This window comes from Glycine max, chromosome 18 (genome assembly GCF_000004515.6).
Source record: "Glycine max cultivar Williams 82 chromosome 18, Glycine_max_v4.0, whole genome shotgun sequence".
Taxonomy (NCBI): Eukaryota; Viridiplantae; Streptophyta; class Magnoliopsida; order Fabales; family Fabaceae; genus Glycine; species Glycine max.
In genome coordinates, this window is record NC_038254.2 from 32,993,925 (window position 1) to 33,013,060 (window position 19,136).

The following is a 19,136-nucleotide window of genomic DNA, read 5'->3' on the forward strand; positions in this document are numbered from 1 at the left end:
TCAACCCCCCTTCTTAAGATAACTGAGGTCATTTGTCTAACAGACCCTCGGGTACTAGTACCTATCACCTTTAGAGGACTATATGTCCTCGCCATCAGAGGACTGCACATCCTCGCCTGCAGAGGGCTGCACGCCCTCGCCTTTAGGGGGCTACGCGTCCTCATTTTCAGTGTGCTCCATATCCACACCTTAAGAGAATATAAGGTCCTTTGCCCTTAGATGCTTAACCGAGACTTGCACTCCCGGTTAAGGGGCCAGTAGTTTCCTTTTATCAGTTCCTGGGCCACCCCCTGATATTGGAGGGCGACCAACTGTGCAAGCACATCCAGAGAGGGAGGCTATCACGCATCTACTATGCATACCGGGGCAAGATTTCACTCGTGCCGCTGCAAAAAGACGAGTGCGGATCATGTGCACCAACATGACCACTCTTACATGGATATGGATGACGTTGCTACTTAGCAACATTCTGCCCAACGACCACAATGCCAATCTCCCCCTGCAGATGTATCAGTTGGTCTGTGCCGTCATGACATAGGTAAGTATGCACATGGCTCAATTGATTTCTGATGTCATCTATTGTTTGCAGGGATCGTGCCCACAAGACGCCCAGTGGACCCGAAGAAGTCCAACAGGGCCCTGGGGTTTCCAGCTCTGGTTACGGGCCTCTGTCAGTCCTACAGGGTGCCCATCCCCCCAGCGAGGTCATGCCATCGTGACGTAGGTAAGTATGCATGTGAGTCAATTGATTTCTGATGTCATCTATGGTTTGTAGGGATCGCACCCACAAGACACCCAGTGGACCCGAAGTAGTCCAACAGGGCCCTGGGGTTTCCATCTCTGGTTACGGGCCTCTGTTAGTCCTACAGGGTGCCGTTCCCCCAGCAAGGTCATGCCATCGTGACATAGGTAAGTATACATATGGTTCAACTGATTTCTGATACCATCTATTGTTTGCAGGAATCGCACCCACAAAGACACCAGTGGACTCGGAGAAGTCCAACAGGGCCCTAGGGTTTCTAGCTCTGGTTACGGGCCTCTGTAGTCCTACAGGGTGCCCGTTCCCCCCGGCAAGGTCACGTCATCATGACATAGGTAAGTATGCACATCGCTCAACTGATTTTTGATGTCATCTATTGTTTGCAGGGATCACGCCCGCAAGACACCCAGTGGACTCGAAGAAGTCCAATAGGGTCTTGGAGTTGCCAAGCTCTAATTACGGGCCTCTGTCAGTTCTACGGAGTGCCTGTCGCTCCCAGCAAGGTCATCAGACCCCCTACTAATAGAGCTTTCATCAAGAAGTATTGCGTCCCCAGGCAGGCGCAGGGCGAAACACCACAACAGCCTGGGGATGGCCGGCAGCGGGCAACAGACGCACCGCCATCCCCTCTAGAGTTCACCTCAGCTCATCCACAAAAAGGTTAGAGCGTTGCTTACGACCCATGGCCGACCAATAGGCGACCAAGTCCAAAGCCAAAGGTAAGCAAAGTACTAGGTCCGTGACCGACAAGCCATCACGCGTCCAGCTACCGACCAATAGGCAGCCTAGTACATTTTAAATCTTTGCTTGTTATTTGATCACTTTTGTTTCTCAAGTCATAGCAGGACACACCTAGTTGCTCATGATCCTAGGAATTTAAAAAAAACAAGCACAAGCTCGGAAGGTAGTCATACTGCACAATATATATATATATATATATATATATATACACACACGTATGTTTAGGTAGAAAGATACCTTGGATATGCATGTATGTAGCAAAAATACTTCACAAAATATATATATATGTATGTTTAGGTAGCAAGATACCTTGGATATGCATGTATATAGCAAAAATATCTCACAAAACATATATATGTATGTTTAGGTAGCAAGATACCTTGGACACGCATGTATATAGCAAAATACCCAACACAAATATACGTATGTTTAGGTAGCAAAATACCTCATGAAAAAAAAAGAGCGAGCAAGAAAAGAAAAAGAAGGAAGAAAAAAAGAAAATGAAAAATAAAAAAAATAAAAAGTTGTCTAAAACAACATGCATGGGAAAAGAGATAATTTCCAACTTTTCTTTGAAAGATTTTACTAATCTTAACCAGTTTTTGAAAAAAATGTGTATACATCTGAAGAGTGAATGTTGTGAAAATTTTCCGAACGCCCAAAATGGACTCGGATGAATGCATGATTTGATAAAAGAACATATTTTGGAAACACTGGGTTGACTTAAAATAGGGAAAATGAATCCTGAGCCCTAGTGTCACATGACCATAAAAACTTGATGCTTGAGTGTCCACATGGGTGCATGCATGACAAGTTTTGCGTAAAAATTCCTAATCATCATTGTTGCATGTGTATCATGGAAATAATTTAGGACATCCCCTTTATCCCCGAACCGCTGGCCAAACCCTGACATATATCATGACCAGCCATTCTACAAGCCTTGAGCCAAAATCCCAACTTATCATAAACCTTGACCCAGGGTGAGAATGTCAATCCTTGCCCTCGAAAAACAACAAAAAAAAAAAAAGATGAAAAGAAAAATTCCCAATCAAAGAGTGGGAGAAAGCAAAAAAAGGAAAGAAAGTTCCCGATCAAAGATCGGAAGAAAACAGAAGAAATATGCAGAAAGGTCTTTGGACTAGACAATATCTGAACAATACAGAATTGTCACCAAGTAAACAAGAAAGAGAAAGGAAACCACGACCTGAAGTGGTCCTCTCCCTTTGATTGCCAACCAAAATCCTGTGCGCTAGCGACTTTCTCGTCCCGTACTAAACAAAAACAGAAAAGGAAAAGGCAAAAACACTCAAAGCCAAATTCCCCACCTAAAAACCATTCCCAAAATAAGTCCTATTGATCCATGATCACGCATGTAATCTTTGATTTGATAGGAAATGATTTGCAAAATCAAGTCAGGACATATCTATGGTTCGGAATTAGGATAAAACACTTACCTGTGTGAGATTGATACACTTTGAGTGATTTTCTCCTATCTTTGTTGGACCCAGTGTTTCCTCTAAATGGTCATTTAGAAACGAAATGCTAACATCCAAAATCTCATTTATGGTTATGAGAAAATTTCATCAGCATACTCTCCTTCCCCGATAGACACATCATTTTTCAAAAAAAAAAAAGCATATGTTGCTCTGATCAGTTGGAAGTTTTGTCTCTTTACTAAAGCATGTTCGCATTTTAGTGAAGAAAACATCGAGACTATTTTTAGTCTCACAGTTATCAAGAACTACGTAGGTCTGAGTTCCTCATCACAGATTGAGGATATGTAGGAGCAAAAGCCCTGCTTTTGTCGACCACCCCACTTTTTGTTACCGTGACCCAAGAGTCCGGTGGCATGCGGAGCCACATGACCGTGGGATCCCCAGATTCATGTTCTTTTTATGTTTCATCCTTTATCATTTACATGTTATTTTATTTCTATGACTTGAGGGACTAACGTTTGTTTTTTGTTGTTGCGATTGCCATTTGTTTTGTGCATATATTTTGTTTGGACTATTGCGTTAGTGCTTACTTCGTTGTTGTCAATAGTGTTTGTTGAAATTCTGGAACCATGTAGAGTTTTTCATTTAGGAACGTCGTCCTAAAAATAAAATGAACAAAAAATCATGATAACGCCAAAAATAAAGCGTTGTGAACGAATGTCGTGTCGATGTATACAAAGAAAAGAAAAGAGTTTTTTATATATGTAAAAGAAAATGTGTATAGAAGGATTTTGTGTGTGTAAATAATGTGTGAAAAGAAATTCTTGTGTGTGTGAGCGACGAGTGTATATAAAGAAACTTTTGCATAAACTACGGGCGTGTGTTTGAAAAAACGAAAAAAGAAATCTTTGAACATGAATAGGGTTTGTATATAGACCGTGTTGACATAAAGAAAAAGAGTTCTAATGCGTATACAGAAAAAGTTCGTCATGTATAGGAATGAAGGTGTACAAAGAAAAGTTTCTCGCAAATGGCAATAGATGTATAGTTTTTGTGAACATAAAAATGAAACAAAAAGAAAAAAGAAAGAAAGACCTCGAAGGTCGGCATGTTATGGTCGTAGGAAGCATAAATCATTCGTAGAGAGCAAACGTATCTTTTTGAAACAAGGGACTGACGCTAAGAGTTTATTTTCCTGAATGGCCGAAATAAGAATGGATGGTTTCATTGAACCGATGAAAGAACATAATTTGGAAACGTTGGGTCTGTTTGTGCAAATCCCCAACCATAGTATCACAATGCCATAAATTGGATGCTTGAGTGCCCCCCTAACCGTGGCCATGACTAATTTTGCACGTTGTTTCCAAATCATCATTGTTACGCGTGCCTTGTGGAAATGATATAGAAGTTCGGCCCAAGACCGACACCTTGACACACGAATTTGTTTTGCCCCAGATATCAAGAGCGGGCTCCCACGATAAAAGACCCCATTGAGACACAACCTTAGACTATTTTGAACCTTGGCCTATAAAAAGAATCCTCATCCTTTCCCCCGAAGCAAAGGATAGCGGAATCTCCTCAAGGGAGAGCCAATAGAATGCTAAAACCCGATTTCCCAAGGAAAGGAATGGAGAAGGAGAAATGAAAAGAAAAAAAATGAAGAAATGAAAAGAAAGAAAAGGAAAAAATGAAAAGAAAGGAAAAGAAGGATTCCCGATCAAAGATCGGAGGGAAGTAAAAAGGAAAAAATCGGAGGAAAACAGAGTAATTCCCGATCAATGAAAGAAAGAGAACAGAAGATCTTCAGACCAGATAAATTTTCGGCAAGGTAAGTGATTGCCGGCAAAGGAAAACCCATTTTTTGGTGGTTCTTCCTTTCGGATTGCCATTCAAAGTCATTCTCGACTGGCGATATCCCGCCCCACATAAACAAAAAGGAAAAGACCGAAACACCCAACTTCCTCTCCAAAAACACTACCCTCGAGAAAATCCTATTGATCCGTGCGTGTGATCTTTTGGTTCAATAGGAAATCGTGTGCAAAATAAAGTCATGGTGCAGTTATGGTTTGGGATTAGGGTAAAACACTTGCCTGTGTGAGTTTTTATACACTATGAGTTATTTATTCCCAGTTTCAGCTTAACCCGATGTTTCCCCTGAATGTTCATTTAAAAGCTAAATGTTGACATCTCGCCCTTCATTTTCTATTACAATGAAGATTAACCTTGGCATGAGTATATTGTTTCTCTAAGATATGGTGCTCTCGCGAATGATTTATTTTTCTTTGCAAAAAGCATGTTTGCCTTTTTAGGTGGAAAAAACCCGGTGGACCATTCGGTCCTGCCAACAAATCTTATTCGGAGACCCATGAATTAATTGCCTAGCGCTGTTCATGTGTCCTTCACCAACGAGTCTGGAGCCCCGCGAATTGATTGCCTAGCACTGTTCGCCAATTCTCCATTCTCCACTTTTATTCGGAGCCCCATGAATTGATTGTCATTCATGCATCCTCCACCAACGAGTCTGGAGCCCCGCGAATTGATTGCCTAGCGCTGTTCGCCAATTCTCCATTCTCCACTTTTATTCGGAGCCCCATGAATTGATTGTCATTCATGCATCCTCCACCAACGAGTCTGGAGCCCCACGAATTGATTGCCTAGCGCTGTTCGCCAATTCTCCATTCTCCACTTTTATTCGGAGCCCCATGAATTGATTGTCATTCATGCATCCTCCACCAACGAGTCTGGAGCCCCGCGAATTGATTGCCTAGTGTTGTTCGCCTATCCTCCACCCTTGAAATCTTGTTCGGAGACCTATGAATTGATTGCCTAGCACTGTTCATGTGTCCTCCACCATTAAGTGCAGAGCCTCCGGTGACTGGGAAATGTGGTTTTTGTTATTTTCCCGATCAGTTCCTTCGCCAAACATGTGTATATATGTATATTATGTTACTGGTGTTTTTGTTGTTTGTGTTTGTTTTGTGTTGTGCAGAAAAAGAAAAAGGAGAGACGGGAGTCGCCATAGACTAATCACGGAAAGGGAGAAGACAGACGAAATCAGTGTTTTATCTTTGCTTTCCTCTTGTCTCCAATAAAAGGTAAGTAAAGAGGGGCAACTGTCATACCCTAATTTCGTTCGGAAACTATTGCTTGATGGCATGCAACCTTTGATTGACCGCTTCAAGGTACTTGGCACCCTTTGTTGCACAATATGTGAAGTCCCGAGACGTGCCGAAAATCAAAAGGAAGCGTTGTTACGCAATCCGTCAAATTCCGTAATGTGACGGAAATCAAAAGGAAGCGTTGTTACGCAATCCGTGAGTTTCCGTAACTCTTCGAAAGCTAAAAAAGGAATAATTATGTGATCCGTAAGGTTCCGTAACCTTACGAAAAGAAAACAAGTATCGTTACGAAATTCGTAAAGTTTCGTAACGTTACGGAAAAAGAATCACCAAAAAAAGCAAACGGGGGTGTATTTAGTAAAATGCGGGGTGCAAATTGTAATTTTTGAATCTGGGCCCTTCTAGAGGTTTCTGGGCAATTTCTTGCTTGGCAACCACCTCCCCCGTTTTGTTAAAAAATGGGCTTCCGGGGCTTCTAGGACACCCGTAATGCTTCCGTAAAATTCCCATAACCCTAAATAAGCATATTTCACTTAATATGGGTGAGAAGGAAGAGAAAAAAAAGAAGAAAATCAAGTCCTATATGCTTCCGTAAGGCTTCCGTAACTTTTCCGTAAAATTACGAAAGAAGGGGGTGAACTTATCAAAAATGGGGGGATGCAAATAGCAATTTTGAAATTTTGAAATTGGGCTTCCAGAGTATTTTCGAAGCTGGATTGCTTCTGGAGGAAGCAACCCAGCTCGCCTGGGCGAGCTGGGCGGCAACCTCCTCCCCTTTTTTCCTATAAATAGGCTGAAGGGGGCTGTTCTGAGGGTCCCAGATCCCCCTGCTGATGTATTTCAACTGTTTTGGGTGAAAAAAATTGTTTCCGTGAAGAAAATCCAAGCCGAGGTGCTTCCGTAACACTTCTGAGATGTTTGCATAAGCAAATCCATGAAGGTTTTCCTCTGTTATTCACCATTCTTCATCCGTTCTTGGTTCTTCAGCGGGTAAGTTGCCAAATCTGAGACTTTTATTTCATTTCTTGTTTCTTGGCTTTCATTTTTATTTCGTTCAATTTCGGTTTCTTTTCTTCCATTTTTGACGAGCTTTAACTGATCGTTTAAGCCATTTTCTCGCCTAATAAAAAAATAAAATAAATTTCCATCGATCATTTGAATTGTGATATCCGTTAATTTCTGTTAAAATGAAATCCGACCGTTCGGTCATGCCGTAACCACGTTGGAAACCAAAAAGAGGTAAAATAATAATATAATAATAAAAAAATACCTTTTAGTAAAATAAAGCAAAAAAATCAATCGGACGTTTCTCTTTGGGATTTCTCTTTCTTAATTGAATTGACTAATAACTAAAGTGAAACTAAGGCTAAAATCAACCCGCAAAGTCAAGCTCGTCCACAAAAAAATCACTAAAAAAGGGATTTGAAAAGTTTAATATCTCAATTTTTCTTACCAAGTAAATGGATCATTTTTAAGGTCCAACTCCTTAAAATGATCACCTTCCAAGTAAAATGAATCGCTTGATTCACCCTTGAAAGAACTACGTAGGTCTGATTTCCTCTTCAATGGAGGATACGTAGGAGCAAGAACCCCGCTTTTGTCGACCTCAAAAATAAAAAAGAAATAAAAGTTAAGGTAACACAATTTCACACAATTCTAAAAATAAGGCTGTTGTCCTTTGAGACAAACGTGAGAGGTGCTAATACCTTCCTCAAACGTAAATACAACTCCCGAACTTGGAATATTCTTTATGACCGGTTTCCTTCGGTTTTTCCGACGTTTTCCACAAATAAACGTTGGTGGCGACTCCGCGCATCTTTTCTCCATTGGAATGCGCACCTGAGAGCCTCGCCTTGCTCGCCCGCAAAAGGGCAGGTTGCGACAGGAACACTTATTGTATTCCAATCATTGATTGATTCTTAGGAAGGGGTTCCAGACCTTGTTTTTAGTGAATTGGCTCAATTCTTCTTTCATACCAATCACCCAAGAATCATTAATTAATGCTTCATCAATGTTATTTGGCTCAATAGTTGAGAGAAGGGTCATCATTCCCTTTTCCTTAATTAGAGTGGCTCTAATCTTGACTCTAGATGTTGTTTCTAAAGTGATAAGAGCCTCAAAAGAAAGGGGGGTTGAATTTTGACTTTTCCAACATTTCTTAAAACTTTAGCCTTTCTGAACTTTTACTCAAGATTACCTTGGTGTTCAGAAAGTGTTGACATGGAGGTTAAAGTACATAGATAACTAAGCTCTCTAAATGGTTTGTCACAACACTCATTATTAAAATGTTTTATATGATTATGAGAACCTAATGCCAATGCACATTTTCTTATGTTCAAAAGTTGATTACTTAAATAAAAGCATTTTTTATAATACTATTATTATGAAAACTTAGTTTATGTTATGTACTTGCAATACTTAGAATGCAGTGCTCAAAAAGCCATTACTCGTAATGTTGTTTCTAGATTTTCATGCACAAAACCAATTGTTGAACAAGTGGCCTCAATAACTTAAGACAGGGGGGTGAATTAAGTCTTAAATTTTTTCCAACTAACAAGTTTTAATCCCCTTTTAAATGATATGTGATAGAATTAGACTATAGAAGAAGAAGCATCAATTAATTTAACAATGTTCTTTAAATGTGCAAGACAAAGTAAATTGCAATAAAATAAATGATAAGGGAAAAGAGAATTGTAAACTCAATTTATACTGGTTCGGCCACTTCCCGTGCCTATGTCTAGTCCTCAAGTAACCCACTTGAGATTTTCCACTATCCTTGTAAATCCTTTACAATCTTTGAACACACATTGGGATCCCTCACCCTTGTGTTAGAGTTTCTCACACGCCAAGAGACAAACAATCTCTTGATTACAACTAAGTTTTATAAGATGAACAAAATGATTTCTCTCTTTTAAAGCAGATGATATAACTTGAAGTTCCTAGGAGAATTCTCAATAATTTGCAAGAGTTTGGCCAAAAATGTTTAGAGAGGTTTTGAAAGTAAAGTTTTTTGAGAATTCTCTTATTTTCGAAGTAAGGACACATATCTATATAGGTCCATTGTGTATGTTCAAAATAGTTTGAAGAGATGTATCTTTTCAAAAGAATTTCCAAAACTTTTTCACTGGTAATCGATTAGATGACACTTGTAATCGATTACACAATCATATCTTTTAAGGGTTGTGACTTTTCAATAGTTTTTCTAAAATCTCTTCGCTGGTAATATATTACATGACTCTTTCAATCGATTACACATATCAAAATTCAAATAATTTTGTGTCGTTGGTTCATCAGTTCAAAATTTTCAATATGTCATTTTCACAAACTCTCTGGTAATCGATTGCACGAACCTGGTAATCGATTTATCAGTTCAAAAAGAGATTTATGAACTAATTTTAACTTTAATAAAAGAATTTTGACAGTACAGATTTTTGAGGCCTAACTATAGCAATCAAATGAGATTCTTTTAACAAACTTACGAAGTCCTTATCTTAGATTTTCTTGATCCTGTTCTTTGACTTGATTGAATCAGTGCTCATCAAGTAAACTTTTGGCATCATCGAAACCTGCATGATCTACATTCACTCCATTTTCATGTTTTATGAAAGCTTTCAAACCATGATACATATAATTGAACTAGTCTAAGGAAAATCTTGTTATAACAAACATGATTTAGTTTAGATATACCATTTTACAAAATAGTTAACCTTGTTATGAAAACCTCCTTATGTATGCTTCTAATATATGTAATTTTGATGCTCAAAATGTTCTAATGCAAATGCAATATATATGACAACAAATAACATAATGTAAAGAGTAAGGGAAGAGAGGATTCAACACATGGATTTTTATATTGGTTCACCCCAACCTTGGGCTACATCACATCCTCACCCAAAATGATGAGATTTCCACTAACACAACCAGCAACATGCTGGATTCTTACAATTGTCAACAACTTGTTGCACTTTACAGCATCTCCTTCACCACAACACCACACCTGCTCTTGGCTTGGAGATAACTCGTCTCAACCACAAAACCATAGGGAAATACAATCCAATTATTCTTCACCTCTTCAGGTAGGCTTAACCCATAAAATGATTCTCCTCACTCATGGGAAGCGAAACTGACTCAACGACGACACCTACTTGGTCATGAGAGAGACAATACAAGTGTTTCTTTCACCTTTCCAAGATACCTAACTATTATTTTACTTTAGCCTCTTCAGGCTACAATCTTAGAGATTTTCTCTAAGCTACCCACATTCCATAGGTTCTTCCTATCATTTCTCTCACAACCAAACTTAACCCACATGGATAATTTGGAATACAAATAGATTACAAACTAAGAGAAGGTGTTTGAGGGATTTTTACAACTTTACAACACTCACTAGGGTGAATCTTCTTTGGAGCTCTAAGTTGTATGCACTCCTATTGCAACCATTCTAAACTCAGAACACATCTGGAATGGGGAAATGAGTTAAATCTTGTTTTCTGCACAATGTAGGATATCGCCTACCTTTTCTCTCATGTTCTATAGTTGTCTTTTGTCCTTTTATAGGCCCCACATGTTAAAGTAGTTGTTATGGTAGCTAGGTGACATCTTTTTGAAGTAAACAGACTGCTCTTAACATTACAGTTGCCAGCTCCTTTCTAATCAGTCCATTCTGATGATCAATTTCTAAGTAGCTTTTTGATGGTCTCTCAGAAATACATTTTGTTAATGATGACCTATTCTGATGTAGGTTCCTTCTTATGAAGATAACATGATATGACAATATAGATAACTCAACTCCATTAATCCAAACACTTCATCATAGCTCGGATCATTCTGAAGTAGCATACTTTAGCATAAGTAACATGTGAAGGTTGTTGTTACTGTCATGTTAGTGTTTTGTCCTTGGATTAGACTTCCCAAAGTCTATCCAGTCTTCATTTTGACATTGCACACTAATGTAGTTAGCATCTTTTAATGTAGTGTTACTCTCAAGGAAATTCTTAGTTTTCCACTATTGCATCTTTTAATGTAGTTAGCATTCACTTTCTGATATGCCCTCAGCGTGTGTGGAAGCATATGAAAGTAAGATGCTTTCCACCCCAGTCTTCAGATGTGACTTTTGTATATGTGGCAGTATATGGAATAACTAATGTTTTCTTTGAGGTGCATTCTGAGCCATTTTTAACTTCATTTTGAAGTATAGTCAAGTTCTTCATCATGCTGATGTAGACTCTAATGTAGCTTTATTCCAATGTTGTATGTTCATTGTAGCCTTTGATAAATCTCTTGTGTAAGGCCTTCTTGATGTCTTTGCAACTTAATTAGGTTGAGATCTTTAGAGGGAAGCACTGACTTTATCTGGATTCATTCAAATCTTTCTGAAGCTTTTCACTTGAAAGAACAATTGAGACATCCATTGCGAGCATGTTCTGAACTCATCAAAATAGTTTGTATGTTTTACTCTTTGTATATGTATCATTTGCAGATATGATGGCTTGCATATATTTCTTGCATATGATGTTATGATTTAAGAGAGTTCGCTTATGTAGATGGAAAGCCACTAAATGTTCTTATAGGAATACTTTGATGAGATGGCATGATTGACTTATATTCCAAACATTCTGGTGTGAGCTTGCATATCTTTTAATTTCTTCATAAAGTTCTAGAGAATTCTATTATTGACATTTAGGCACTATTCTCAAGTCATTTGGACCATCACAACATAAGGAATCTTCAAAGCATTGTAGTTGTGTTATATTGTGAGGATAAAATGACATCTTTATCTTGATCATCAGTTTCCTCCAAGATATAAGTCATATTGGCTCATGACTTCTGCACGAAAGATATAGATCTTTCCCTTAGATTTTGGTAGGCACTGAGATCATCTCTATTGCACTTATGTAGCTCAAGCAATCTTAAAATTACTACACACATATCAAGTTATCGAGGCAGATCAGTATCTGCATCTTCAGGCGTAATTTTTTCCATGATCCAGGTTGTTTCAGACCACGATTTACTCATAAAAGTTTAGTTTCATCCTTCAAGATTTTAATAGCCACCTAGAGTAGCTCAAGTGCATTTTTGGAGCTCCAGATATGATGTCCAGATTAACTCAACCTACTGGAGAAATTTCATTTTGAGTGTGTTGCGACATTGTTGTTCCTCATGTCATGTTCATTGTGCAAATCTTCATGTCTGTAATAGTCTTTTTGTCCTTTAGTTGCTAATTACTTCTTATGGCTTGAATTTTTTCTCTTCATCGAGTGAGCATGTTGACTTCTTCATGAGAGTAAATTTTTCAAAATATACATTAACTAAATAATGCATAAACACTTAAATAAAAACATATATATGTATATCTTAAACCATCCTATTACGGTACCCAAAACACAAGAAATACTAAAAGAAGCTCAAACTCACTACAAGAAAGGCGTAAAAGTCAAGGTTACCTCAAAGAAACTATGAAAGAAAGGATTGAGAGCGTGTTTCTCTATCAAATCCTTGAGTAGATTTTGAGGATTCTGCTGTGATTAAAATGTTCCTCTCTGTGTGTTGGTCTGGCGGCAACCAACAGCAGCTTGTGGTGGCCACCAGTGGTTGTGGGTGGTAGAGAAGAATGTGATAGGGTTTGGGTGGGCGTTTGGAAAGAAGAAGAGTGAAAAATTGTGTTTTTCACGCTGAAGAATGTATTTATAATCTGCACACTTAGTGAGCTCATCTTGCTAAGGGAAATTCAACTTTTGGCGCTCAGTGTGACATTTCGCTTGAGTGCAATTTCTCTAATGGCTGCAATTGCTCTTAGCGTGCTAATCTCGCTAAGCAAATTTTCTCCTCGGGTTGGAATTTTGCTTAGCGCACTTGTCTGGCTAAGTGAGATGTGCAAAAGTGTTATTTTATGTATCCCAATGATCAAATCTTGAAGATGTGGGTTTCGAACCTACAATCCAAATTTAAAGGTGATCCAATGGTTAACGAGTCCGTGATTGTGATTTTACTGGAACAGGTTTGGGTAAAATTAGTCATGGCACACATCCATGTGAACACTCAAACATAAGGCTTTTGTGGCCATGCAACACTAAGGCTTAGGGTTTGTTTCCCTATTCAAATCAAACCAGTGTTTCAAAGATTGCTCTTTTTATCAAGTCATACAAACATCTGAGTCCATTTTGGCATTCGGGAAAATCTTTCATTGCGTTTACCCTTTAGGTGCACATTTTTTTTTCAAAAACCTTTTTGTGTTTTGGTCCATGAATTTCCCAAAGAAAACTGGCGGTCATTGTTTTTCAAAAGCGTGTTGGCTTTTTAGTTTTCTTTCTTAGTTTTTAGTTTTTTTTTTGTTTTTTTATATATGGAAAAAGTTTGTAACCTAGGCAAAGTTGTTACCCAAGATTACACTTTATCAAAGGAACAAAAGGCGTGTGAATGAAAAGAAACCAATACACAAGACCCTGTTTTTTTTTTGCTTAGTTTTCTTGATTCAGACAAACAATCACAATGCAATAGTACGACAAAACGCTAGAAGCGGTAAAGTTCATCACCATGAGATAACCAAAAACTGAAAGCGATAACATAAAGTCCAATTCTATCAAAATGAGATAACAAATAACTGAAATCGATAACATAAAGTATAGTTCTATCAAAATGAGATAACAAATAAAAACTAAAAGCGATAACATAGAATAAAGACAAAATCACAATTTTGTTTTTAGGCTATCCCAGCCATGCAACTCTGCCTCCTCAAAGGAAGAACTCCAGCACATCAGCCATATCATCAGCCTCAAACTTCACAATATCACATGCAAAGGTCATTGAGGCATTTCGACGAACAGTTGGTGGGCGCATGTTCAAGCATGAAAAAAAATGAGGAACGAGAACAATATGACATGCCAATTCATACCAGAATCCAAGATAGGTCTATGGCCATCCCCTACAACCCTCAAATCAAGCAAACAAAGCATGAATTCACACATAACTTGTCCCACAAAATTTGCAAAAAATAAGCAACTAGAGCACTAAAATACCACAATGGAAAGCCAAAATTCAAAAGGAAGGTGATACTTACTTGTAGGGGATGAACGAAAATGCAAAAAGGAAAGCAAAAACTCACAAATGGAGGTTTAAGGCTGCTGGATTCATGCACTCCCGTAAGCTCTTCGTAATTTTCGAATTTTGGGGAAGAATGGGGTGAAGAATGGCTTCTCCCCCCCTGCGTCAGACATGATCGCCCAAGCGAGCTAATTTTTTTTTTTTTTTGCAAAACCCCTTTTGCAAAAAATTGGATTATTCCTTGTTAGGCATATATTTTCTAAAATCCCATAGTTGCAAATAAACTTAGGTGAATTCAAATATAATTCAAGAAAGCAAACAAATAAAAGCAGGAATTTTAAAGAGAAAAATTAGAGATACTAGGTTGCCTCCTAGGAGCGCTTCTTTAACATCTTGATCCAGACACGAGATGATAATTGATTGATCATGGGCTTAGCACCTGCTCGTACCTGCCCCTAAGCTTTGAAAAAAGGAAATGGTATCATGCAGCAAATGTGAAACAACACCACAAAATGCCTACATTACCTTTCACTTACCCTTGTCTCAATTTTGGTGTGGTATTGACCATCACTCAAAATGACTCTTTATTCATCCTCCGATTCGCAGGATGACAAGATGCAAATGCATGCATTCTTATGATTTGGATGTTTAAGTACAACAATTAAACAGGTGTTATCATGTTCAATTTTTAATTAAACGCTTACGGCACGCCATTGATCGGGCAAAATGGCTCTGGATTCAGTGGGCAGGATCGAGAATGTATGTTTTGTAAGAAGTAAAAGACACACACAGGAGGTTAAGATGCAAATCATTAATCCACATTTATTAATTGTTGCGATCATGGTTTACAAAGGATTTTAAGACTTTGGAGATCCCAATGAGTCCTTGGAGAACAATCACGTATTGAACCTTCTAGTTGCCCTAGGTACCATGCATAATATCGTTTGACAATATCAGAATTCAGGGCGAAGGCAACTCTTCATCATCCATGCTGGCAAGCAACAATGCCCCTCCTGAAAATGCCTTCTTCACAACAAAAGGTCCTTCCTTATTCGGAGCCTACTTCCCCTTGTGGTCCTTTTAAGCTTGTGATACTTTCTTCAAGACTAGATCCCCCTCGCTGAACTTGTGCGGGCGCACCTTCTTGTCGAAAATGTTCTTTACTCGGCTTTGATACAATCGTTCATGGCTCATGGCAGCCAACCTCTTACCTTCTATAAGATTCAACTTATCAAAGCGAGTTTGTGATATGAATCCTCATGGCACAAGGGCTGACTTAGGATCGTCTAGGATTAAACCTTGATGGAAAATGCGGAAATTGATTAAGGAAAGGATGGAAAATAAGGTGGTTAATTTCGTGCGTCTTAATAAGGTGGTTCTTGGCATAAAATGGATGAATGGGATGGTAAAACGTAGGTTAAGTGGTGGCTGGACAGAAATATAGAAATGGCAATAACTGAAGCTACAGGGCTCCAAATGAGGTGATTCCAAAACGAGGTGAAAGGTCTCGTTTTGAAATTCAATTTAGGCTCAAGAATCACTTAATTTGAGTGCGTAAAATGGGAGTTATGGCCACGAGATAATTCTGGGCAGAGGTGGATTTTCTGGAATTGTGGTTTGAAAGAACAAGGGTGAAGATGAAAGGAAGGAAAGAATCACTCTTTCCAGCGAGGGCAACACACAAAGGTTGTGAAAGTCCTTTGATACAGCCAGGGTGTTCTTGAATCACTCAAGAATTTAGGAGAATCACTCTCACTAAGATAAAAGAGATAAACTCTAATTTTCTGAATAAAACTCAACTTGTGTTTATTGATAAAATGGTTCAGCTTATATAGAAGCTTTACAGCAGATTTTAGTAATGACCCACTAACCTAGAATTAAAATAACTTAATGCCATTAACCTAGGGAATTAAAAAAAACTTAATGGCTGAGTGTAACTGAAATTGTGGCAACCAAAAGTCACCCCCAACAGCCAACAAGTCAGCCACCATTTGGTCTCCCAAAAGGCTGATGCCTAGGTTGCCAATTGGGCCCTTATTACAACTTGAACTAAACCTAACTAAAGCCCTTTTAGTTGATTAACCCAAAACATATTTTTGGTCAGCCAACTTTACAAGGATTGGGCCATTATTTAGACAAACTAAACACTCTAAAATTGAAACAAAGTGGTGTCATTTAGTCCTCCTCCATTTGGGCCATGATACAACTCACAACCTTGGACTTTTCTCCTTGAAACTTGGGCTTGTATTCAAATAGTATGGACAGCACTTGTTGAAGAGCTTCCTTGGCTTTCCTTGCTCTAGCCCTTGTCATAGGTCCTCCAAGTCCTTCAAGTGGATCCTTGCCCTTGCTCTTGGTCATGTCCTCATCAATTTGGGCCTATTCCGATTCCTTCAACCCTGATTTGGCTAGAATTCTCAAAGAAGGAACCTCTACTTCAAAGGAAGCACAACCTCCATCCCGTACACCAAAGAGAAAGGGGTTGCCCCAGTCGATGTGCGCACCAAGGTTCAATAACAATGCAGCGTGAAGGGAAGCATCTCGTGCCAATCCTTGTACGACACAGTCATCTTCTAAACTATTTTCTTGATATTCTTATTAGCAGCCTCAACTGCCCCATTCATCTTGGGCCTGTAAGGTGTAGATATGTGATGTTGGATCTTGAAATCCTCACACATTTCCTTCATCATTTTATTGTTCAGATTGGTGGCATTATCAGTGATAATCTTCCTGGGCAACCCATACCGGAAAATTATCTCTTTCTTTATGAACCTAACCACCACACTCCTAGTCACACTAGTGTACAAGCCGCTTCGACCTATTTGGTGAAGTAGTCAATGGCTACCAAAATAAAGCAATTTCCATTTGAAGCTTTGGGCTCAATAGCTCCAATCACGTCTATTCCCCATATAGAGAACGACCAAGGTGCTGCCAAGACATTCAAAGGTACGGGTGAAGCATTGACATTATTGACGAAGGCCTGACACTTGTGGCACTTTCTCACATGGATGCAACAATCGTTTTCCATAGTGAGCCAGTAATACCCTGCTATCAAAATCTTCTGGGCCATGGCATTTCCATTGGCATGTGTTACAAAGGATCCCTCACGTACTTCCACTAGCATCTGCTTAGCCTCCCTGGCATCCACACATCGAAGCAAAACCATATCATGGTTCCTCTATGATGGGAAAACCAAGTGCTTGGTTCAAGTTGGATCTTCTAGGATGGAATTTGTGCACCAGGAGCAACAACCCAGAAAAAGTTTTTAATTTCATTCGAATCTCGATCTACAGAACTCGGATTTGAGTGATTCCAAAATGAGAAGAAAGATGATGCTCTAAACTGCAATTTAGGGTCAAGAAACACTAAAAATAGAACGAACCTGAGAAAATTCAAGCAGAAGGAACAATTCTGAAGAACATCGAAAGTGCAAACACTGACAGAAACGTGGAAGATAGAAAATCAAAGAGGCGCCACAAACAACGAAGTTTGATAAGCCTAGAGGATCACCACAAGAATTGGGTAAATTCTTGATAAGATCAGTTGGTTCAAGGGAGAACCCTAGCAGAGACTAAGCTCACACTTTTGCCAAAACAACAATTGGCCCTCTTCATTCAATTCCAAAATCTTTTATACAAATTTGTTCTCAACAAAATAAGGGAAATGTAAAATAAGAGAAATGTAGAATCCCAAAGTCTTAAATTGGGCTTTCATTCCAAGCATTCAACACATAGGACTAGCAACTCTCTCTTATGGCCCTCCAAGTGTTGGGCCTCTCCCTGCATTTGAATTGCCCTCAGAATAGTCACCATATGTTCCACAACTTCTTGGGCCTTTTTAGCTTTTGCTCTTGTCATGGGTCCTCCTATGTCTTGTATAGGGTCATGGGCTTGGATCTGGTGGTTGTCATGGGCTTGGGCTTTGATGTCCACATCACTCTTGTACATGATATTTCCACTTAGGAAAAAGCCAGTTGCCAACCTTCGCAACGTTCTCTTGTCGTTGTCAGAGGCCTTCCATGGGTATTCCTTGTCTTCGATGTATCGCTTGATATCAAAGTACCAAGGTTTACCATCTTGCTCCTCTTCTGTCAAGCAGCAATGTGCAGGCTTTCCAAGACATCTAAATTCGATGTACGGCAAATCCCCATGCGGGGTTAGTTGGAACATGGACGCCAGAGTGGCAAGGGCATCAGCCATCTGATTCTCCTCTCTAGGAATGTGGTGAAAGGATATGTCATCGAAGTACTCTATCAATTTCCTTATGTAGGCTTGGTAGGGTATCAACTTATGATCCCTGGTCTCCCATTCTCCTCTCAACTGGTGGATTACTAAGGCTGAGTCTCCATATACCTTGAGCAACTTGACCTTGAAGTCAATTTCCGCTTGGATCCCAAGTGTGCATGCCTCATACTCAGCCATGTTGTTCGTGCAGTCAAAACCCAATCTAGCTGTGAAGGGCATACATTGATCGTCGGGGGTAACTTAAACTGCCCCAACTCCATGGCCTAGTGCGTTAGACACGTCGTCAAACCACACAATCCATTTGTCCCTATCTTCATCCTCTACTTCCTCCTTAAAAAAGGTCATGATGTCCTCATCCAAAAATTCTAGATGCATAGGCTGGTATTCGTTGATGGGTTGTTGAGCCAGGTAATCTGCCAAGGCACTCCCCTTTATCACCTTTTGAGTGACATAAACAATGTTGAATTTTGACAGCAGAACCTGCCACTGGAATAATGCTACCGTAGCCCGCTGGTAAGTTGCCCCAGCGTTCTTAAGCCCAAAGGACATCACGTTGTAGCAAAAAGTTCCCCACAGGGTGACGAAAGTCATCTTCTCCATGTCCTCCTGATGCAATCCTACCCCCCAATGACATTGGATAGAAGACTCCAAGAACATTGGGCCAAAGATGTAAGAGAAGGCCCTAGGGTTCTCATGAGCCTTAGGGTAGATTTCGGGCCCATAGGCTAAGTATGAGCCCACTTATCTTTGTACATATTATATTAAGGTTTCATTAATTTTGGGTCTTGTATTTAGG

The 19,136-nt window shown here is 39.3% G+C and overlaps 1 protein-coding gene across 1 annotated transcript; it reads right to left on the bottom strand.

The window, feature by feature from the left end:
- Positions 1-17,806: 17,806 nt before the first annotated feature.
- LOC113000194 (uncharacterized) lies at positions 17,807-18,517 on the bottom strand. Its single transcript, XM_026126871.1, has one exon. It carries the CDS (start codon positions 18,515-18,517, stop codon positions 17,807-17,809), a length of 711 nt encoding a protein of 236 aa, XP_025982656.1.
- Between the last annotated feature and the right edge of the window lie 619 nt (positions 18,518-19,136).

Coding starts and splice junctions, on each gene's coding strand:
- LOC113000194 (XM_026126871.1), bottom strand. CDS start 18,517: ATGGCTGAGTATGAGGCATGCACACTTGGGATCCAAGCGGAAATTGAC.